General features: G+C 39.5%; 1 protein-coding gene across 1 annotated transcript in view; it reads right to left on the reverse strand.

The window, feature by feature from the left end:
- Positions 1-302: 302 nt before the first annotated feature.
- LOC307180575 (elongator complex protein 1-like) overlaps positions 303-25,406 on the reverse strand; it is a gene marked incomplete at its 3' end in the record, with an annotated part of 40,218 nt that continues 15,114 nt past the window's right edge. Inside the window, 13 exon segments of the mRNA XM_079910959.1 lie at positions 303-380; positions 749-848; positions 1,646-1,692; positions 1,696-1,764; positions 1,857-1,910; positions 3,113-3,216; positions 3,561-3,667; positions 5,901-6,083; positions 17,770-17,869; positions 18,682-18,852; positions 19,958-20,188; positions 23,360-23,453; positions 24,408-24,531. Of these exon segments, the coding sequence (XP_079767085.1) occupies positions 303-380; positions 749-848; positions 1,646-1,692; positions 1,696-1,764; positions 1,857-1,910; positions 3,113-3,216; positions 3,561-3,667; positions 5,901-6,083; positions 17,770-17,869; positions 18,682-18,852; positions 19,958-20,188; positions 23,360-23,453; positions 24,408-24,531 (1,462 nt within the window).

A 25,406-nucleotide genomic window follows, 5' to 3' on the forward strand; every position in this document is an offset into this window, starting at 1 on the left:
GAGACACAGGATGGTGTAAAATTTCCCTGGGTTCACAGGCCATCTAAAGCCCATATGGTTCCCCTTAGCCTAGGAAGCCCTGTTTCATACAATGAGCCTCATGATTCCTTCTGCTAGGAATGTCTATTACACCATACGATATAAGAAGCAAAGTGTGACAAAAAGTGAACCTCTGAGAATCTGATTGAAGACATATGTAATAAAAGATTTAAAGACTTTTAAGTTTTAAAAATCTTAATGGAATACTTGCTGTCTTCACACATAAGTCATAACAATAAGCTAACTAATCATATACATGGTACTTATTTGCCCAACCACTTCTGAATTTGAGCTAAAATCAGGGCTCGATGATGAATAACTTCTAAGTTTCCCCTTGGCATCTTAAAATAAATAAATCAAATCAATAACATTTTTAATTAAATAGAAAAAAATTAAATACCCAGGATATACAACTTTACCTAACTCTTCTTAGAGAACTAATACAACACTGTCAAATGAGCATACTTTTGGCAAAATTATTTGTGTTCAAAATTTATTTTGACTTTTAAGAGAAGTTTCCCTCTTAGCCTTACTGGGCAGAGCCTGTATTAACATTCCTTTGTATAAAGCTAACAGAGAACTTAGCAAGGAAAGGCTTATAATAAATTAATACAAATGGTAAGAGAGCCTAAAATATAATCCACAAGAATTCTGTTTGGTATTTACTGCCAAATGACTATCAGAAATATAGCCTGAAAAATCAGCTTACCTGTAATATAAGCTTTGTGTCCTGGGGCACAACAGTGACAATGCATGAACCCCTCTCCACCTTCCGCAGAGATTCCCCATTAGACACAGGACAAGCCACTCTCCATTAACTGCAGCTGAAACTGCACATTATCCAAAGTAGAAGGAAGCAATTAACAACTAAGCCACACTGCTCTCTCACTCAGCCTCAAGACCATTAGCCCCTCTGATAAACAACCTTATCCCAGAATCTTGTGCTCTCTCACAGAGCCCTCATGCACATGCCCATACACAACTTCTCCACTGATATGGAAAACACAGGGAGGATTGGGTAGCTTCTCTCTGTCTTCTTGTACGGATAAAGCTATGATCGTATCAGTGAAAGATTCCCTGTTTCCAAGTTATCAATAGAAGCAAAGCAAATAAGTGGGCTATTTTTATTTTCATAAGAAAATTGTGTGCATGCACACACATACACACTTGGTGGGGTGGGCATGGAACACAGAAAAAAGTGCGGCCGATTTCCTACAAACCATGAGATGGAGTCCTTCAGATATACAATAGAGGGTTGCCACAGTGAGAAAAGAAAGATTACAAAGAAGATTGAGCATATTGCCAGTTTGGTGCCTACATGGTAATTCAAAGTAAAATATTAGTTATATTAAAAAATTTCCTGAAAATTTTTGTTTACCTTAGGATGTGCTGCTTAAGGAAGGACCTCCTTCTCTGTGCTAACTGGTGTGGAGTGATTCAACTGAGATATTATGTTGAGATTAGGGGCTAAGTAAATGAACTTGAAAAGTTTTCTCCAGTCTAGGACTCCATGATAAACAGCAACAAATTGTATGCAACAATCTTAAGTCATCAAGACTTCAAAGGACAAATGATATTACAGCAGGGACTATTTTCTATTTCATACACTGAAAACTTACTTTTCAATGAAGCATCTCTCAGGCAAAAACAGTGTTAAGTATGGGAATGAGTCGTTAACAATAAAAACTCACCATATACTGCAAATGATGTGATATTTGAAGCAACCTACAAAAGGTCGGGGAGGCAAAGGGGAGAGTTAGCTATATTACCTGGAGCCAAGACTGAGAAAGATCCAGTGTCAGAACAAGCCTTGATACCTCAGTGTCACTGATGAAAAAGCGACATCTGTCAGTCAGGCCAAGGACACATTCCTTCAAAGAAATAAAATATGAAATTACAAACAATTCTAACCAAACTAGTTAAACCAAACTCTTCTATTACATGGCTCCATTGCCCTATGATTTCACATCTAGGTCCTTGCAATGGGGACTTAAGATGCCTAAGATGTGGTTGGTCTAGTGCAAAGTGGACTATGGCGCATCCAGTGCATCAGCAAGCCCTGCCATTTCTATCTTCTACACATGTCTCAAACATATCACCTTTCGGCCCTCACTGCCTCCACTCACAGCCACTTCAACTCTCGTCCCTTTCAACCTACTCTCTACTGGGCAGCCAGAATAACCTTTCAAACCATGAAGCACATCACACTACTCCCTGATTAAAATCATCAGTTTCCCAATCTATGTTAAATGAGCAAAGCCACACTCCTTCCCATGGCCTATCACTAAGGTCTAGCCATGGCTTCCATTAGGTTCCTGGAATAAGCTGAGCTCTTTCTAAGCTCACAGTAGGTACAGTTCCTCCTCCCTGGAACACTCTCCCTTTCTCAGAGATAGAGCTTTCTTTTTCTTCACACTCAGCACATACACCACCACCTCCTAGAGGCTTTCCCAGACCACCAAAAGTTGGTCTCCCCATCCTCACAGCTACCATCCTCTAACTAGCCTCAAACACTTCTCTATTCTCTACCATTACACCCTGCTCATTTACTTCATTCTCCTATCAGAAGGGACAGCCATACCCATATTGATAGATTAAAAATTCCAGAAGGGCAGGAATTAGTCAGCTGTTTGGTTTTGTAACCACTGTGTCCTACCACCTGCCACAATTATAGGCATTCTAATATTTGATGAATGATAACCTACTGAATACTAGTTTCAAGATTACATTTCTGTTGTCCCCAAAAGTTACTTATAAAACTAACTTTGAATGTTGTGTACAACTGGAGATAAATGTCTGCCAGTTGCATTTTTCTATTTTTGAATTTATACTTCCAAGGAAAGGAATCAACTAACTACTACATGCCAGGCAATCTCTTAATCCCATTTCAGAGATTGAGAGGCTGAGACTCAGGAAACTTCTCATTGTTGACAGTGAGTAACTTCTCATTGTTGCCTTGAGATTTAGTGGACACTCAGGTCCACCTCCAAAGCACACACTCTTTCTACTTAATGCTATCACTTTCTGGGTCACTGCTCTAAGTGGTAAGTTTTTCTGCCTTGTGTTTACTTACCTCTCCTCCAATCATGGCCAATTCGGTCTGTGTGCACAGATAAGGAAATCGAACAAGAAATTCACCAGGGTTCTTCCATGGTTCAACAGCCAGAGAGGGTGATTCTGCAGGATTGGCAGATGAGGTTTACCAAGAGCTGATCTTCTCTTTGTAAAAAACAAAAAAACCCCAAAAAACTGTTACACATACTTGCTAAAATGCTTAACATGCAATTTAAATCATTTTCCAAATGTGTTTCAGAAACTCATTAAAGTACTCCAGTTCATTACAAGAGAAAATACAGGGAGAACACACCTGCTAATTCCACTCTATAGATTAGGGATAGTTTTTCAGGGTAGTTAAAAGACCTAATAACCACCGCAGCACTGATAAGATACAAGTATATGTGCTCAAGAATTAAATATCTACGTAAGCCATAAACATGCTTTCCTAACATTTTGATACTCATCCCAAAGGTACTTAATTATCTGACCACCAGCCACCTGCAGTGCTACTGACTTGGTCTTGGAGTTGCAGCACAGACGGATTATGACCCCATCCACTGTCACAGATGAACTGACAAGAGTAAAAAAAAAAAAAAAAGGGAAATGAGGAAGGCTTGAACAGACCATTTTTCTCAAAAGTACTGACATTTCATTGATTTTGCAAAACAGAAAAAGATATAATTTTCCTTTGGTGCTGCACTGCCTATTTCAATATAACATAAATATAATAAATGCACACCCATATGTATATACACACTAATAGATAAACTATTGCACGTGCAAGCCCAAGTAAAGCAATTACCTGTCACATGACATTATTTTCCACAATGTCAATAAACTAGGTGTCTACATTGTGAGGTCATCACTCCTATTCTGGCAGAAACTTTATATAACTTATTGCAACTTATTTCAATTTACTGCATTAAATAAAGCAGTGAATCTGTAGGAAAGTGAGCACACTTAATACCTCTATTGCTATTATATTCATTCATAGAAATCTGTGGGTCTCCCTTAATGGGAAGAGGGGAATCTGTTATTGCCATTTTAGTTTTTCCTGAGTCAACGAACCAAGAGTAGACATGTCTTAAAGGAAGTGGAAGAGGTACGATAAAAGCAAATGGTGCCAATGCTAACATTTATTCAAAGAGTTCTTAACAAATCTACAAAAAACCCCAAAATGCCACAAATTTGGGGAGGATAAATTATCTGACAAGTTAAGGGAATAGACTCTGGAGGTGCAATGGCTAGAGTTGGATTCTGGCTCCACCTGCGTTATCTCAGGCAAGTTACTTAAACTGCTCTGTGCCTCAGCTGCCTCAGCTGTACAATGAGGGCGCCAAACAGTACATACTTCAGAGAGGTATTGTGAGAAATAAGTGAGTTAATATAGGAAATGCACTTAAAAGAGTACCTTTTACAAAGCACAAGCTATAGTAAATGTAAGCTATAAGCTGATTGGGGGACTACATATTCATCAAAGACATTAACATTTTGCATGAACAAAACAGTCTTCTTTAAGAAACAAAAGTCAAAGCAGCAGAAATATATTTTAAATGACTTCTCACTTCCTTTACAGCAAATGAGATGACGGCATCTACCTTTTACAAGATAATGATAAAAAAAACTTCAAATTTGGAGTAGTAGAAACATGCATAATTTAGGCATTTCTAATGTAAATTGCTCTGTTTTCCAAAGGAAGCCCTGTTAAGTCTGCATGCAGCTAGCACATATTCTGCATCCAGACATATTCACAAAACCTTCTTAAAAATATGAAGCATTATTGGGATTTCCCTCGTGGTCCAGTGGTTAAGACTCCACACTCCCAATGCAGGGAGCCCGGGTTCAATCCCTGGTTGGGGAACTAGATACCGCATGCCACAACTAGAAAAGATCCTGTGTGCCGCAACTAAGACCTGGCGCAGCCAAAATAAATCAAAAATAAATAAATACTTTTTAAAAACATGAAGCATTATCATTCAAAGATTAGAAGTTAATGACTGCATTTGGAATATGCTTTATGTATACAATAAAGACAGGTTCCTAATTTTGCAACAACGGTTTTCAAAACTTCAAGCTAACCAGTAGACCTTTAATTACATGTGAATCTGGGGATTACTATCAATGTATGCCTAAGGTGCCGAGTTTTGACACTAGAAACCTGATGATTTCTCGGAGCTGTCCAGACAATGCTATCTGCTGCACAACAGGGCTTGCAATACAGAAAACAGCATCCATTAATGAAACCTGTTACGTGACAAAGATGTAGTCAGGAATCAAAATGAAACTCAGGGCCAGGGAGCTATGAAATTTTAGCAAAGAAAAATAGAAGAGGCTTTCTAGTAATAAATGCAATCAAGTGCCAAACAAAATGTATAGGAGGCCGGAAGAAGTATTTTGAAGTCACTAAATCAAAATGAAGTGCATATATATAGATCTCATAATTGATTTTAATAACTAACAAGGGTAATTAGAGTGGCTAATTCTCATAGGCTAATAATTACTCTGCTGGAATGTAAGTATAAGCTGAATTAAAATTCTTAACACACCTTAAAAATGTTTTGCCTCATCTATTGGTATTTGTGCTATTTTTCACCAATTCTTGATGCATTTTAATCTATATTTTGACATGACTAAAAACTAGACTTAACTCTCTTGCTAAGTATGTCTAAAAAGGAAGCCACTGCCCCTCAACTCTGCTCAGTGGAAGTAAAAAAAAAAAAAAATAAAGTCCTAGGCTCATAAAAGACAGAAGCCTAACTCTATCCATATATTAACACATGGAATACAGGGAATTGTTGGAATGCCTAATATTGAGCTGTCCCTGCTTGTTATCCATCTCAGAAGGGGCCACAGTCAGATGGTGAATGACAGAGCTTGGGGTGGACTGACTGTGGCTCACAGCCAGGAAAACGTCTTCCTGAACCCAGGTGAGAAGGCTGAGCTTCAGTTGGTTTACTTCTTCATCTTCACTCTTCTCAAACTGAATTCTGTTTTAAATATTGAAGAATTTTCAAAACATGACTAAGACTTCAACATCACCGAGATTTTCCTGAATGAAGAATGAACCACTTTATATACAGTCAACTCCTTATTTGGAGGGAACAAAACCTGAGGTAATGCCCAATACTAGAAAATCCAAAAATAATGTTTGCCTTGCTTAAGAATATGTTTTTCTAGTATTTAAAATTAAGTACCTTATACTCTGAGATCTTTAGATTTGAAGAGAACATTTCAAGAAACTGGCTACAGAAGAAAAACTGACTGCCCCAGGTCCTACACTAATAAACCCCAGGAGTGTTTCATTGTTACCACTTACCAGCATTCAAACCAGGCTCCAGCAGATATTTAGGCCTCAGTTGAATGGATCCTTTCCTAAGCATCTCATATCAAAATGAGTAATTAGTTTGGGAGATGATTTCTTTGCTGCTAATGCCTTCCTCCTGTAGCATTCAGACACTGGAGGAGGGCTACTTCACGCGGCAACTCACAATGGCTACTTCCTGCCTTTCAGCTCAAGCAGCAGATCCTCAGCGGGCACTGAAGAAGCTGAGGCACTAGTCTGATCTTCCTATTCAACCAGCTCTCCCTGGACTCAGTCTCTCCACTGCATTCAGCCCCACACAGGAGCACTCCTGCCTCGGGTTCTCACTGACACTCTTCTGCCCACCACACCCAACATTCTCAATCCTTCTCTGGCAATCCTAAACCTCTCTCTTTTTCAAAGTTCAAGGTAATTTATTTATGCCCTTCATGAAATCTTCTCTAAATGACTAAGAGCTATCCTTCTCACAATCTTTTAAAACATGAAACTACATTCTCAGTTGCCTCACGCTTTCTAGTTTGCCTTAAATCTGTCCTCTAAACTTTCAAGTCTGTGAAGTGAAATAATCCATGTACATGCTCTTTGAAAAATTACTAAGCATTATACAGACAGCTCCCAAATCATACACAGGTAGGAAATATATTCATTTATTAAATATATTGCATATAATGACATTTAAGAAACATATTATTTGTTATATTCAGTTATTGGCTCATTATTCCCATTAATTTAGAAATAAATGTTCCCGGGAGACAAAGTAGTGCAGTAATTAAGAACATGGGCTTGGAGGGGGGAAGCTTCAGAGCCACGGAGGACAGCACAGCAACAGGGGTGCGGAGGGCAAAGTGGAGAGATTCCCTCACGGAGGATGGGTGCCGGCCAGCACTCACCAGCCTGCGAGGCTTGTCTGCTCACCCACCAGGGTAGGTGGGAGCTGGGAGCTGAGGCTCCAGCTTCGGAGGTCGGATCTCAGGGAGAGGACTGGGGTTGGCTGCATGAACACAGCCTGAAGGGGGCTAGTGCACCACAGCTAGGCGGGAGTGTGTCCGGGGACAAGGTCTGGAGCTGCCGAAGAGGCAAGAGACTTTTTCTTGCCTCTTTATTTCACGGTGCACGAGGAGAGGGGATTATGAGCGCCACCTAAAGGAGCTCCAGAGATGGGCACAAGCCACAGCTATCAGCGAGGAACCCAGAGATGCGCATGAAATGCTAAGGCTGCTCCTGCAGCCACCAAGAAGCCTGTGTGCAAGCACAGGTCACTATCCACACCTCCCCTCCCAGGAGCCTGTGTAGCCCACCACTGTCAGGGTCCCGTGATCCAGGGACAACTTCCCGGAAGAACACACAGCATGTCTCAGGCTGGTGCAATGTCATGACGGCCTCTGCCGCCACAGGCTCGGACTGCATTCCGCACCCCGCCCTCCCTCCCTGCCCACCAGCCCCCACTCCCCAGCTTGAGTGAGCCATAGCCCCCTAATAAGCTACTCCTTTAACCCCATCTGGTCTGAGCGGGAACAGATGACCTCAGGCGACCTACATGCAGAGGTGGGGCCAAATCCAAAGCTGAACCCCAGGGGCTGTGCGAATAAAGAAGAGAAAGGGAAACCTCTCCCAGCAGCCTCAGGAGTAGCAGATTAAATCTCCACACTCAAATCGATGTACCCTGCATCTGTGGAATACCTGAATAGACAATGAATCATCCCAAATTGCGGTGGTGGACTTTCGGAGCAAGGATATATATATATTTTTTGCCTTATTCTCATTTTGTGAGTGTGCATGTGTATGCTTCTGTGTGTGATTTTGTCTGTATAGCTTTGCTTTTACCATCTGTCCTAGGGTTCTGTCTGTCCATTTTTTTTTAGTATAGTTTTTAGCACTTGTTACCATTGGTGGATTTGTTTTATGCTTTGGTTGCGCTCTTCTTTCTTTCTTTCCTTTTTTTAAATTAATTTTTAATAATTATTTTTTGTTTTTATCTTAACAACTTTATTATATTTTTTCTTTCTTTCTTTCTTTTCTTTCTTTCTTTGTTTCTGTCTTTGCTTCTCTCTCTCTCTCTCTCCCTCCCTCCCCCCCTCTCTCTTTCTTTCTTTCTTTCTTTTCTTCTCCCTTTTCTTCTTAGCCATGTGGATGACAGGGTCTAGGTGCTCCGGCCAGGTGGCAGGCCTGTGGCTCTGATGTGGGAAATCTGAGTTCAGGACATTGGTCCACCAGAGACCTCCCAGATCCACGTAATATCAAACGGTGAAAATCTCCCAGAGATCTCCATCTCAAGGCCAAGACCCAGCTCCACTCAATGACCAGCAACCTACAGTGCTGGACACCCCATGACAAACAACTAGCAAGACAGGAACAAAATACCACCCAAAAGCAGAGAGGCTGCCTAAAGTCATAATCAGATCACAGACCCCCCAAAAAACACCACCAGAGGCGGAACTGCCCACCAGAAAGACAAGATCCAGCCTCATCCACCAGAACACAGGTACTAGTCCCCTCCACCAGGATGCCTACACAACCCACTGAACCAATCTTAACCACTGGGGGCAGACACCACGGACAATGGGAACTACGAACCGGTAGCCTGTGAAAAGGAGACCCCAAACACAGTAATTTAAACAAAATGAGAAGACAAAGAACCACACAGCAGATGAAGGAGCAAGATAAAAACTCATCAGACCAAACAAATGAAGAGGAAATAGGAAGTCTACCTGAAAAAGAATTCAGAGTAATGATAGTAAAGATGATCAAAAATCTTGGAAATAGAAAGGAGAAAACAGAAGAAACATTTGACAAGGAACTAGAAGAACTAAAGAGCAAACAAGCAATGATGAAAACACAATAAATGAAATTAAAAATTCTCTATAAGGGATCAATAGCAGAATAAATGAGGCAGAAGAACAGATAAGTGACATGGAAGACAAAATGGTGGAAATAAGACTGCAGAACAGAATAAAGAAAAAAGAATGAAAAGAATTGAGGACAGTCTCAGAGACCTCTGGGACAACATTAAACACACCAACATTCAAATTATAGGGGTCCCAGAAGAAGAAGAGAGAAAGAAAGGGACTGAGAAAATACTTGAAGAGATTACAGTTGAAAATTTCCCTAATATGGGAAAGGAAATAGTAAATCAAGTCCAGGAAGCACAGAGATTCCCATAAAGGATAAATCCAAGGAGAAACACGCCACAACACATATTAATCAAACAATCAACAATTAAATAGAAAGAAAAAATATTGAAGGCAGCAAGGGAAAAACAACAAATAGCACACAAAGGAATCCCTATAAGGTTAACAGCTGATCTTTCAGCAGAAACTCGGCAAGCCAGAAGGGAGTGGCAGGACATATTTAAAGTGATGAAAGGGAAAATCCTACAACCAAGATTACTCTACCCAGCAAGGATTTCATTCATATTTGATGGAGAAATTAAAACCTTTACAGACAAGCAAAAGCTGAGAGAGTTCAGCACCACCAAACCAGCTTTACAACAAATGCTAAAGGAACTTCTCTGGGCAGGAAACACAAGAGAAGGAAAAGACCTACAATGACAAACCCAAAACAATCAAGAAAATGGGAATAGGAACATACATATCGATAATTACCTTAAATGTAAATGGACTAAACGCTCTCACCAAAAGACATAGACTGGCTGAATGGATACAAAAACAAGACCAGTATATATGCTGTCTACAAGAGACCGCTTCAGACCTAGGGACACATACAGACTGAAAGCGAGGGGATGGAAAAAGATATTCCATGCAAATGGAAACCAAAAGAAAGCTGGAGTAGCAATTCTCATATCAGACAAAATAGACTTTAAAACAAAGACTATTACAAGGGACAAAGAAGGACACTACCTAATGATCAAGGGATCGATCCAAGAAGAAGATATAACAATTGTAAATATTCATGCACCCAACATAGGAGAACCTCAATACATAAGGCAAATACTAACAGCCATAAAAGGGGAAATCGACAGTAACACGATCATAGTAGGGGACGTTAACAACCCACTTTCACCAATGGAAAGAACATCCAAAATGAAAATAAATAAGGAAACACAAGCTTTAAATGACGCATTAAACAAGATGGATTTAATTGATATTTATTGGACATTCCATCTAAAAACAACAGATTACACTTCCTTGTCAACTCCTCATGGAACATTCTCCCAGACAGATCATATGTTGTGTCACAAAACAAGCCTTGGTAAATTTAAGAAAACTGAAATTGTATCAAGTATCTTATCCGACCACAATGCCATGAGACTGGATATCAATTACAGGAGAAAATCTGTAAGAAATGCAAACACAGGGAGGTGAAACAACACACTACTTAATAACCAAGAGATCACTGAAGAAATCAAAGTGGAAATCAAAAACTACCTAGAAACAAATGACAACGAAAGCAAAACGACCCAAAACCTATGGGATGCAGCAAAAGCAGTTCTAAGAGGGAAGATTATAGCACTACAATCCTACCTTAAGAAACAAGAAACATCTCAAACAAACAACCTAACCTTACACCTAAAGCAATTAGAGAAAGAAGAATAAAAAACCCCAAAGTTAACAGAAGGAAGAAATCATAAAGATCAGATCAGAAATAAATGGAAAAAAATGAAGAAAACGATAGCAAAGATCAATGAAACTAAAAGCTGATTCTTTGAGAAGATAAACAAAATTGATAAAACGTTAGCCAGACTCATCACGAAAAAAAGGGAGAAGACTCAAATCAATAGAATTAGAAATGAAAAAGGAGAAGTAACAACTGACACTGCAGAAACACAAAAGATCATGAGAGATTACTACAAGCAACTCTATGCCAATAAAATGGACAACCTGGAAGAAATGGACAAATTCTTAGAAATGCACAACCGGCCAAGACTGAATCAGGAAGAATTAGAAAATATGAACAGACCAATCACAAGCACTGAAATTGAAACTGTGATTTAAAATCTTCCAACAAACAAAAGCCCAGGACCAGATGGCTTCGCAGGCAAATTCTATCAAACATTTAGAGAAGAGGTAACACCTATCCTTCTCAAACTCTTCCAAAATATAGCAGAGGGAGGAACACTCCCAAATTCCTTCTACGAGGCCACCATCACCTTGATACCAAAACCAGACAAGGATGTCACAAATAAAGAAAACTACATGCCAATATCACTGATGAACATAGATGCAAAAATCCTCAACAAAATGCTAGCAAACAGAATCCAACAACACATTAAAAGGCTCATACACCATGATCAAGTGGGGTTTATTCAAGGAATGCAAGGATTCTTCAATATATGCAAATCTATCAATGTGATAAACCATATTAACAAATTGAAGGAAAAAAACCATATGATCATCTCAATAGATGCAGAGAAAGCTTTTGACAAAATTCAACACCCATTTATGATAAAAAACCCTGCAGAAAGTAGGCATAGAGGGAACTTTCCTCAACATAATAAAGGCCATATATGACAAGCCCACAGCAAACATCATCCTCAATGGTGAAAAACTGAAAGCATTTCCACTAAAATCAGGAACAAGACAAGGTTGCCCACTCTCATCACTCTTATTCAACATAGTTTTGGAAGTTTTAGCCACAGCAATCAGAGAAGAAAAGGAAATAAAAGGAATCCAAATCGGAAAAGGAGAAGTAAAGCTGTCACTGTTTGCAGATGACATGATCCTATACATAGAGAATCCTAAAGATGCTACCAGAACACTAGTAGAGCTAATCAATGAATTTGGTAAAGTGGCAGGATACAAAATTAATGCACAGAAATCTCTGGCATTCCTATATACTAATGATGAAAAATCTGAAAGTGAAATCAAGAAAACACTCCCATTTACCATTGCAACAAAAAGAAAAAATATCTAGAAATAAACCTACCTAAGGAGACAAAAGACCTGTATGCAGAAAATTATAAGATGCTGATGAAAGAAATTAAAGATGATACAAATACATGGAGAGATATACCATGTTCTTGGATTGGAAGAATCAACATTGTGAAAATGACTCTACTACCCAAAGCAATCTATAGATTCAATGCAATCCCTATCAAACTACCACTGGCATTTTTCACAGAACCAGAACAAAAAATTTCACAATTTGTATGGAAACACAAAAGACCCCGAATAGCCAAAGCAATCTTGAGAACGAAAAAAGGAGCTGGAGGAATCAGGCTCCCTGACTACAGACTATACTACAAAGCTACAGTAATCAAGACAGTATGGTACTGGCACAAAAACAGAAAGATAGATCAATGGAACAGGATAGAAAGCCCAGATATAAACCCACGCACATATGGACACCTTATCTTTGATAAAGGTGGCAGGAATGTACCGTGGAGAAAGGACAGCCTCTTCAATAAGTGGTGCTGGGAAAACTGGACAGGTACATGTAAAACTATGAGATTAGATCACTCCCTAACACCATACACAAAAGTAAGCTCAAAATGGATTAAAGACCTAAATGTAAGGCCAGAAACTATCAAACTCTTAGAGGAAAACATAGGCAGAACACTCTATGACATAAATCACAGCAAGATCCTTTCTGACCCACCTCCTAGAGTAATGGAAATAAAAACAAAAATAAACAAATGGGACCTAATGAAACTTCAAAGCTTTTGTACAGCAAAGGAAACCATAAACAAGACCAAAAGACAAGCCTCAGAATGGGAGAAAACATTTGCAAATGAAGCAACTGACCAAGGATTAATCTCCAAAATTTACAAGCAGCTCATGCAGCTCAATAACAAAAAAACAAACAACCCAATCCAAAAATGGGCAGAAGACCTAAATAGACATTTCTCCAAAGAAGATATACAGACTGCCAACAAACACATGAAAGAATGCTCAACATCATTAATCATTAGAGAAATGCAAATCAAAACTACAATGAGATATCATCTCACACCAGTCAGAATGGCCATCATCAAAAAATCTAGAAACAATAAATGCTGGAGAGGGTGTGGAGAAAAGGGAACCCTCTTGCACTGCTGGTGGGAATGTGAATTGGTTCAGCCACTATGGAGAACAGTATGGAGGTTCCTTAAAAAACTACAAATAGAACTACCATATGACCCAGCAATCCCACTACTGGGCATATACCCTGAGAAAACCAAAATTCAAAGAGAGTCATGTACCAAAATGTTCATTGCAGCTCTATTTACAATAGCCCGGAGATGGAAACAACCTAAAGTGCCCATCATCGGATGGATGCATAAAGAAGATGTGGCACATATATACAATGGAATATTACTCAGCCATAATAAGAAACGAAATTGAGCTATTTGTAATGAGGTGGATAGACCTAGAGTCTGTGATACAGAGTGAAGTAAGTCAGAAAGAGAAAGACAAATACCGTATGCTAACACATATATATGGAATTTAAGAAAGAAAAATGTCATGAAGAACCTAGCGGTAAGACAGGAATAAAGACGTAGACCTACTGGAGAACAGACTTGAGGATATGGGGAGGGTGAAGGGTGAGCTGCGACAGGGTGAGAGAGAGTCATGGACATATACACACTAACAAACGTATTAAGGTAGATAGTTAGTGGGAAGCAGCCGCATGGCACAGGGATATTGGCTCGGTGCTTTGTGACAGCCTGGAGGGGTGGGATAGGGAGGGTGGGAGGGAGGGAGAAGCAAGAGGGAAGACCTATGGGAACATATGTATATGTATAACTGATTCACCTTGTTAATAAGCAGAAACTAACACACCATTGTAAAGCAATTATACCCCAATAAAGATGTTAAAAAAAAAAGAAATGGAAAAGGAGAAGTAACAACTGACACTGCAGGTATACAAAGGATCATGAGAGATTACTACAAGCAACTCTATGCCAATAAAATGGACAATCTGGAAGAAATGGACAAATTCGTAGAAATGCACAACCTTCCAAAACTGAACCAGGAAGAAATAGATTATATGAGCAGTCCCATCATAAGCACTCAAATTAAAACTGTGATTAAAAATCTTCCAAGAAACAAAAGCCCAGGACCAGATGGCTTCACAGGCAAATCCTATCAACCGTTTAGAGAAGAGCTAACACCTATCCTTCTCAAACTCTTCCAAAATATAGCAGAGGGAGGAACACTCTGAAACTCTTTCTACGAGGCCACCATCACCCTTATATCAAAACCAGACAAATATGTCACAAAGAAAGAAAACTACAGGCCAATAACCCTGATGAACATAGATTCAAAAATCCTCAACAAAATAGTAACAAACAGAATCCAACAGCACATTAAAATGATCATGCAATATGATCAAGTGGGGTTTACTCCAGGAATGCAAGGATTCTTCAATATACGCAAATGAATCAGTGGGATACACCATATTAACAAACTGAAGGAGAAACACCATATGATCATCTCATAGATGCAGAGAAAGCTTTTGACAAAATTCAACACCCACTTATGATACAAAACCTCCAGAAATCAGGCACAGAGGGAACTCACCTCAAGATAATAAAGGCCATATATGACAAGCCCACAGCCAACATCGTCCTCAATGGTGAAAAACTGAAACCTTTTCCGCTAAGATCAACAACAAGATAATGTTGCCCACACTCACCAGGATTATTCAAAATAGTTTTGGAAGTTTTAGCCACAGCAATTGGAGAAGAAAAAGAAATAAAAGGAATTCAAGTTGGGAAAGAAGAAGTAAAGCTGTCTCTGTTTGCAGATGACATGATACTATACAGAGAGAATCCTAAAGATGCTACCAGAAAACTACTAGAGCTAATCAATGAATTTGGTAAATGAGAAAGATACAAAATTAATGCACAGATATCTCTTGCATTCCTATACACTGAGGATGAATAATCTGAAAGTGAAATTAAGAAAACACTCCCATTTACCATTGCAACAAAAACAATAAAATATCCAGGAATAAACCTACCTAAGGAGACAAAAGACCTGTATGTAGAAAATTATAAGACACTGAAGAAAAAAATTAAAGATGGTACAAATAGATGGAGAGATATACCATGTTCTTGGATTGGAAGAACCAACATTGTGAAATGACTATACTACTCAAAGCAATCTACAGATTCAATGTAATCCCAATCAAACTACCAATGGCATTTTTCACAGCACTAGAACAAAAAATTTCACAATTTGTATGGAAACACAAGAAACCCCGAACAGCCAAAGCAATCTTGAGAACGATAAATGGAGCTGGAGGAATCAGGCTCCCAGTTTTCAGACTATACTACAAAGCTACAGTAATCAAGAGAGTATGGTACTGGCACAAAAACAGAAATATAGACAATGGAACAGGATAGAAAGTCCAGAGATAAACCCACGCACATATGGTCACCTTATCTTTGATAAAGGAGGCAACAATATATAGTGGAGAAAAGAGAGCCTCTTCAATAAGTGCTGCTGGGAAAACTGGACAGCTACATGTAAAAGAATGAAATTAGAACACTCCCTAACACCATACGTAGAAAAAAACTCAAAATGGATTAAAGACCTAAATGGAAGGCCAGACACTATCAAACTCTTAGAGGAAAACATAGGCAGAACACACTATGACCTAAATCACAGCAAGATCCTTTTTGACCCACCTCGTAGAGGAGTGGAAATAAAAACAAAAATAAATAAATGGGACCTAATGGAACTTAAAAACTTTTGCACAGCAAAGGAAACCATAAACAAGAGCAAAAGACAACCCTCAGAATGGGAGAAAGTATTTGCAAATGAAGCAACTGACATAGGATTAATCTCCAAAATTTACAAGCAGCTCATGCAGCTCAATAACAAGAAAAAAACAACCCAATCCAAAAATGGGCAGAAGACCTACATAGACATTTCTCCAAAGAAGATACACAGATTGCCAACAAATACATGAAAGAATGCTCAACATCATTAATCATTAGAGAAATGCAAATCAAAACCACAATGAGGTATCGCCTCACACCAGTCAGAATGGCCATCATCAAAAAATCTACGAACAATAAATGCTGGAGAGGGTGTGGAGAAAATGGAACCCTCTTGCACTGTTGGTGGGAATATAAATTGATACAGCCACTATGGACAACAGTATGGAGGTCCTTTCAAAAACTAAAAATAGAACTGCCATACGACCCAGCAATGCCACTACTGGGCATATACCCTGAGAAAACCATAATTCAAGAAGAGTCATGTACCATAATGTTCATTGCAGCTGTATTTACAATAGCCAGGAGAGAAATGGAAGCAATCTAAGTGTCCATCGACAGATGAATGGATAGAGAAGATGTGGCACATATATACAATGGAATATTACTCAGCCATAAAAAGGAACGAAATTGTGTTATACGTAGTGAGGTGGATGGACCTAGAGTCTGTCATACAGAGTGAAGTAAGTCATAAAGAGAAAAGCAAGTACTGAATGCTAACACATATATATGGAATCTAAAAAAAATGATCATGAAGAACCTGGGGGCAGGACGGGAATAAAGATGCAGACCTACTAGCAAATGGACTTGAGGACACAGGGAGGCGGAATGGTAAGCTGGGACAAAGTGAGAGAGTTGCATGTACATATATACAGTACCAAATGTAAAATCAGTAGCTAGTGGGAAGCAGTCGCACAGAACAGGGAGATCAGCTCGGTGCTTTGTGACCACCTAGATGGGTGGGATAGGGAGGGTGGGAGGGACGGAGACACAAGAGGGAAGAGATATGGGGATATATGTATATGTATAGCTGGTTCACTTTGTTATAAAGTGGAAAGTAAAAAAAAAAAAGAACATGGGCTCATTAAACAGAACAGAATCAAATTCTGGATTCTCACAGAAATGGACTTATAATTAATAATTTGGCTTCTGGGTCATTTTACAATGCCTATAATGTACCTGAGGTATTCAATTATATCCAACTGTTCATACTATCGTTTCCATAGGAAAATGAATTCTGATTTCCAACCTGAGAGCCTCGAAACACAGCAGCCAAAAGTTCTGCACTGTAGGATGAGACAAACTAGAGACTGCATTAGGTCAGCCGCACATTAACAATGTACGTATCCTCATCTGTGTAGGCAAATGCACTGTGCTCTATCATCTGCATCTCCATCTTTCCCACGGGATATTCCCTGTTGAAAACCCCCCAGGGATGGTGGGGGAATGGGTTCTAAGTCAGCTTAAGACTTATGCTCCATTGCCACCCATCAGCATATATGACATTCAGATATATAGGTAACTGACTTCCCCAACCAGGCTGAAAAACCAGGGCCCAGGTGTTGTATCTACTTCTTGTTCCACTGAGCAACAGGCACAGGATAAGATAATAACAGTTGGCTGAATTTAGGACTAAATGCTGGCTGCTTCTGTGCCCAGAGTTCCAAGGCAACTAAGAACAACCTACGTGTATCTCTTGTCCTGATGAAGTGTTCTAAGAGAAATGTTAAATCCATTTCCACCCACAGCTCCCAGTTTCACCGTAGAGTCTACACTTGGACTATCACCTAGGGGGAAAAAATGCAAATCCTATCATAGTAAGCTACAAACATTTTTCCTGATACCACGGATATGGGGTCCTGCATTTAATGGGTTCTAGAAGGTAATCCACTTTACAAATAAAGCAATCTAGAAAATAACCACATCTCAACCTCTTTCTTAAATTTCTGCCTACCTTTCAGGCTGAGAATTCAAAACTTATTTGAAAACAAGGCTACCACTGCCATGTGCCAGTATAACTTACGATACAACCATAGAATTCACAAATTACAGGTTCTCCAAGTACATCAGGAAAGCAACTAGAAACTGCGAGCAACAGGACTGTGGAAGGACAACTAGATTAGACGCTAAAACACCTAAGTAGAGGTCCTTGTCCTTTCTTGCTCAAGCAGACTGCAAACCCTCTGGCATTCTGTTTCCTCATCTATAAAACAGAAAAACTCCACCTCTGACATAGCTCCTAGGAAAGCTGTGAGATCAACTGAAAATATGTGCAATGGCAATGAAAACTGTAAAACATGTTAAGGATGTAATGAGATACTACGTTCTTTCTAGGATTGAGAATTATTCTTAAATAACTAACCCTTCAAGTTCAACAAAGCAAAAAGAATTGTTCTTATTAGCCAGAGTAGGATTGAAGCCCCCCACACAAACACACAAAAAACCCTACAAGTCAATTAAACATCACAGTAATAATGATATTAATTATAAACTTCAAAATTTTTCAAAGCCCTAGAGCCAACGCAACACCAAACTATAGTTTGCTTTTGCGTAGGAGAGATTTGATTCAGAACATCCTGATAACAGTTTTTGAACATACCACATTTATAAACAAAAATCTGGTTACTGGCATTTAGGACAGTGAGGTCGTTACTCTTTTTAGGGTGTGTGGAGAACATGATTTGAGCTACAGGGTGTGGGAGCAGCAGTCGGTAGGTGCACATGGGAGGTGGAACCACACTCTGCCAGAAGACTGTCACCAATATCCTGTCTGCATGCGAGAGAGAAAGAGGATTAGACACATGGATGTTCAATTTGTAAAACAAGGCAACTGAACAGCACAGTACCACTAACTAATAATGGTGGGAGAAAATATACAGCGATTCTTAAAAGTAATTGTTGGTGTTTTTATCATGAATAAGCTTAAATACAGTGTAGAGGAGGAAAGTTAGTGTCAGAGATCTGTCTATATCTGGCTACTGTCACCTCCAGGCCTATAGCAGTCCATCACGGGGCTTGGAGTTTCAGGTGCCAGGGACTACGGCAAGCAGGCCAAAAGTTCAGAGTTCTAGCTTTAAACCTGGGCCTGCAACCAAGCCAGAATAAACCAAAATCCTTAAAGCACTTCCCTGTACATGGATCTGGTAATAAGGCATATGTGCTTAAGTCCTCTATACAGAACATATGATTGTAAAATCAGTATTATGATCACTACATAGAACATAAATTAGTACACCAACTCACATTACAATCTTAGAAGCAAGTTTTCCTTTATGTCATCAGCAATAAATAAACTGTCTATTCAGGAAAGACTGACTTTCCCTAGTTTCTTTCCCCTCACTAAACAAAAGCCCTCAACCTAATTAAAAAACACCAATCCAATCCGAGTACTAGGCAGATGTCTGTGACTTGAACTGAAGATACTGGAAAGGTACATAATTAGCAAGCATTATATCAAAAAACAAAGCAACACAATGGAGTGGTGTGAGAGTCAACGGAATGCTTTGTCAGGGCACAAAGACAAGGCTGACACACCAATGCCACAAGCCTACTGTTGTCTTCCTCTCCACCCAGGGTCAGAAATGTCAATGTCTTCAAAGCCCAGACAAGTAAATATGTAAAGGCCATGGTTGTAGTAGAAAAGGGAGTTGAGGGATGTGGTGGGGGGGAGAGGAGAGACTATGGTCCTCAGGGGAGTACACGCCTCACCTAAGGGTGTTCCCATCCAATCGAAACCAAAGCAAGTAAAAACAAACCAAACAACCAGAATAATCAATCAAATAAAAATCCTGCACTGTTTAAGTCAAACTACCACATCTGCAGGCTCCTGGCTCAGGCCCCTTGCAGGCCCATGGACACACTTTTCAGCTCCTTACTTCCATCAACAACAGCCACATTTGCCATGTCACTTAAATTATCTCCTGAGCTCCGGTCAGTCGTCCAGTGCCAGTCATAGCAGAGGTAATGCCAGCCTTGACAGAGAACATACAGCTGGTATGGGGTCACTGGGCCCCACATCAGGGACACAATCTCGCTCTTCCCACAGGTGCCGAAGGGCAGGCTTTGCTTGAGATACCAGTGATAGTTTCCAACAGTCCAGAGCTGAACTGCAGGGGAAAATGAAAAGGAGGCCATCAGAGGCAGGGGCCAGAGGACCAGACTTCGTACCACTTGCTAGAGAGGGATGAGGACACCTTTTTCTTTTTCAAATGACCCTTTCTGCTCAGCCTCTTCATTAAGATAATAATATTAACAATAATTGTTAAAGTATAGCTTTTCATGAGGACAAAATATTAAGCATCAACAAGGTCAGAAGCACACGTGTTCATTTCTGCCTCTACCTTCAAACCTTCATGATCATGATGATGGAAGGCTCCTACCATAGGACAGTGCTTTAGTGAGTTGTTTTTTTTCCCATAAAGACTTAGAAAGAAGAAAACTTGGCAATTAGATTAAAAGTATTAAAACACCCAATCCAAGAGCACTAGACTAGCATCACTATGTTGTATTACGCTTAAGATACTTATTATTTTCTTCCAGGTGTTTTGCATGCAGTTATGTCCAAGGGAGATCAGCATGCAATTACCCTTAAAAGAACAAGACCAAGACCTGTAGAGTGCAGGAAACAGAAAGAAGTTGGTCAAAGAGTACAAACCTTCAGTTACAAGTTCCAGAGATCTAATGTATAGCGTGTTGACTACAGTTAACAATACTGTATTGTATACTTGAAAGTTGCTACGAGAGTAGATTTAAAATGTTCTCACCGGGCTTCCCTGGTGGTGCAATGGTTAAGAATCCGCCTGCCAATGCAGGGGACATGGGTTCGAGCCCTGGTCCGGGAAGATCCCACATGCCACGGAGCAACTAAGCCCGTGTGCCACAACTACTGAGCCTGTGCTCTAGAGCCCAAAAGCCACAACTACTGAGCCCGTGTGCCACAACTACCAAAGCCCGCGTGCCTAGAGCCCATGCTCCACAACAAGAGAAGCCACTGCAATGAGAAGCCCGCGCACGGCAAGGAAGAATAGCCCCCGCTCGCCGCAACTAGAGAAAGCCCACACGCAACAACGAAGACCCAACGCGGCCAAAATAAAGTTCTCACCATAACAACAAAAATGGTAATTATGTGAAGTGAAGGATGAGTTAATCAACCTTACTGTGGCAAACATTTCACAGTATATGCATGTATCAAATCATCACATTGTACCTCCTGAATGTACACGTTGCATGTCAATTATATCTCAATAAACCTGGGAAAAAAAGACCTAATCATGTCAAAGCCAACCTTTGTTAAACAGGTGACACACATAAATGAAGATTTTAATTATATTAAGGAATTTCTTTTCTTTAAACATCTCCCTGATCACTAATTCTTAACTCAGCAGTCACAGCAAATCCAACCTAGTTCTAGAACAAGGCTACTACAATACTTTGACCTAGCTTTGGGTTAAGTTAGACTACATGCTCATGCTCTGTGAAGACAGATGTTGTGGCTGTTCTTGCAGCAACACTTTTATCCTGAGCACATCACAGGGCCAGCCATTAACACCTGGTTAGTCAGTGGTTCTCAACTCTGGCTACACATTTAAAAAATCACCTGGGGACTTTCCTGGTGGCGCAGTGGTTAAGAATCTGCCTGCCAATTCAGGGGACATGGGTTCGAGCCCTGGTCTGGGAAGATCCCACACATCGTGGAGCAACTAAGCCTGTACGCCACAACTACTGAGCCTGTGCTCTAGAGCCTGCGAGCCACAACTACTGAAGCCTGTGCAGTTAAAGCCCGTGCTCCACAAGAGAAGCCAACCCAATGAGAAGCCCGCGCACCGCAACGAAGAGTAGCCCTCGCTCGCCGCAACTAGAGACAGTCCGCACACAGCAACGAAGACCCAATGCAGCCATAAATAAATAAATAAATAAAATTATAAATAAATAAATAAATGTCAGTGTTTACAAAAAAAAAATCACCTGGAAGCTTTTTTTTTTTTAATTAATACTGATGTATAGTCCCCATTATAACGCACTGAGAGCAACTCTGAGATAAGACATGGATAGCATTTTTTTTTCTAAAGTTGCAGCCAGGGTTGAGAACTATTGTGTTGAATGAATAAATGAATGAATGAGCTTCTTAATAACATTTCAGTTAGTTCTATTGATTAAAACGTTTGAAAGCCACTCAGAAAATAATCAAGTAAATGAAAAGATTTATGAAAAAAATGTTCAGTGCACTATTGATGACAGTGAAAAATTACAAAACTTTAAACGTCTAACAACATAAGATTTAATAAACTGTAGCATAAATGAATATACAGCAAGTTAAAATGATACAGATAGATATCTGAAATGGAAATAGTTTGTGACACACTGTAAAAGCAAGTTACAAAACTGCAGGTATCATACCTACATATTTAACAAAAATGAGATCACAGCTATACTGAGATGTATACATAAAATCAGGAAGACAAGAAAATTTAAATAGTGATTATTACTGAGTGACAGAATTACGGAAGAACTTTTTTTCTTCCCATCTTTATTTTCTAATGCTTTCACATATTACATATACACTGAAAAATACTTATTTACAATTTGATTTACCATTTAAAAGCTACAGAAGATTCTTACTTATATCTAATCTCATTTCTCTTTCACTTCCACAGTATTCCTTTGGCTAGCATTTTGATTTGCTACACTGGTACCATCCATGAAGAGAAAGCACTGATGACTTGTGATGGTTAATTTACATGTCAACTTGGCTAGGCTATGGTGTCTAGTTGTTTGGTCAAACACCAGTCTAGATGTTGCTGGGAAGGAATTCTGCAGATGTGATTAACCTTTATAATCAGGTGACTTTAAGTACAGCAGACTATCCTCCATAATGTGGATAGATCTCATCCAAAGAGTTTATAGAGTCTTAAGAGCAAAAACTAAGGCTTCCCAGAGAAAAAGGAATTTTGTCTCAAGACTGTAACACAGAATCTTGTCCAAGTTTCCAGACTGTGGGCCTGTCCCACAGATTTTGGACTCAAGATTGCAACATCAACTCTTCACTGAATTTCCAACCAGCCAGCTTACCCTGATTCTATTTCTCTAGATACCCTGCCTGATACATAACTGAAATCCCTCCCATCAAAAGCTAACCACTCCCTCATCTCTACCTACCCCCCTCAGTTATCTTTGATTCCATTATAGGACTAAGTGAAAGGGATAAAGGAAACTCCACAGCCTACTACTTTCAATTACATTTTATGGGGCAGAAGGCTGAGATACTAGAGCTGTCTTACCATAGGTTTTTAGAGTGGAATTTTCTTCCCTCTGAAGGTCTTCCAGCCATACTGCAAGCACGGTGGAATCTGCATTCCAGAGAAGGTCATTAACCTAGTAGGGAAAAAAGACCTGTCACTGGCCTTTACGTATTTACCTCAAAATCTTTATGATAGCTAAATTCCCTGCTCTCACAAGTCAAATAATCCCACACTTGAGTTGATTCCTAGCTGTAAATTACTAACCTATGGAGTTATTAAACAAATCTCTGTCATCATATGTAGAGGACTTCAAAAAAAATGCATTATGTTTAAATACTTAACCAAATGAAGGTGACATTTTTAGACAATCAGGGAAATTTGAATATGGACGAGGTATTATTAAGGAATTATTACTAATTTTATAAGGTGTGATAATGGAATTGTGCTTATATAAAGAAAAATGTTCTCAACTGTTAGAGAAATGAATATTGAAAATATGATTTTTAAAATTGAAACCCTAGGAAATGTTTACAAAGAGTGTGTGTGTGTGTGTGTGTGTGTGTGCGTGTGTGGGTGTGCCAGAGAGTGAAGAATAGATGAAAATAATTTTGCAAAATGCTGGTATATATCTGTTGAAAGTAAGTAATAGGTACATGGGAGTTCATTAAGCTCTTCTCTCAACTTTTAATATATTTAAATTTTCACACAATTAAAAATTACCATGATTTGTTTCTGCTCCAGCAAAGATCCAAATGGTACACAACCTCCTTAAGGTTTAAATGTTAAAAATGACAAGTATCTTTATCACTGGAAGAATTATGCTTTTCTCAAAATGAACAATAAAAACTGACATTTTTATTTCCTTTCTGTGTTTTATCTAGGGTGAGGAAGGAATGCTATTTCTTCCCTGCAAAATCTCCTTAATAAAAACAATTTGGTGTGTAAAAAAAATTCAGTCATAGGAAGCCACTATTTTTATTACTGTCTACTCTGGGGCTTCTATTTACATAGCCATATCAAATACAAATCTTCTCTATAGCTGTGGAAAGTCCTCTAAATGTGATGGTAAAACAACTCAGGCACCTACCTTAACCTCATCTTTGAGGAAAGGAAGTGTAAAATGTCCATGGAGAAGTCCATTTTTCTCAAAAAACACAACATCCTGCTGATTGGGTTTATCTTGCATAGATGCAATCAAACTGCCTGAGGGCCTTAAAGCAAACCCAGAGTGTCAGAGCATCCAAAAGCTCATCCAGCTGGCTAAGCACAAGATGAAATTCAGAGAAACAATTCTTTCAGCAAAAACAAAAAGCCTCCATCCAAGGAAGTTTTAAATCCCATGTTTCCTGGCAAGCAGTCACCCTAGTGTGGGACTGTATCTGCCCAGAGGACGTAGTGCCTTTTCCTGATTTGCACAAGGGTTCTATCTGCCCACAAAGACTCACAGATTTAGACTGCACTTGGGTGACTTTTTAAAAGAACCAATAAATTATTTAAACCATTCCCAGTATAATGTCCTATAAAACCATGAACTATTTCTTCAATTATATGACTTCAGCAACTCAGGTAGGTATTTTTAAAGACTTCTCAATCTACTGAAAACACCTTGATCGCCCCATATTGTTTACATTTGTCTCTAGTTTTAATTCAAATACATTTCTCTCTTTGCTCTGTCATCCAATTGCCACTCAAATATTGGTGGGAAACAGATGTCTAAAACCTAGAGACCTAGGTTTTGCCTGTAACAGATGCTACTGAGGCAGGAAATATTTCTTCTATCTATAATCAGGACAGCCATATATCACAAGCAGGTTGTGACCTGCACAATGGTACTAGGCCAACAGGTGAATCGGGCCCAAATCCAGCCCGCGTGTTCCTCAGCAGACAGGTCCCCTTAGTGTGGGAGTTTGTGCAGAGAAAGGAAGCCCTTTCCTAATTTTCACCAAAGCTCTGCTGCCCCACAGAAATTCACAGACTGCAACTTTCCTTCTAAGCACCACTTTCTGTTTTACACAGTGGCTTCATGTAGGCCCTGCCGATAACCTACAAAACGTGTGGGCCTTGGAATGATGAGGTCTGTGAAGCT

The sequence above is a fragment of the Stenella coeruleoalba genome (assembly GCF_951394435.1).
Source record: "Stenella coeruleoalba genome assembly, chromosome: X".
Lineage (NCBI taxonomy): Eukaryota > Metazoa > Chordata > Mammalia > Artiodactyla > Delphinidae > Stenella > Stenella coeruleoalba.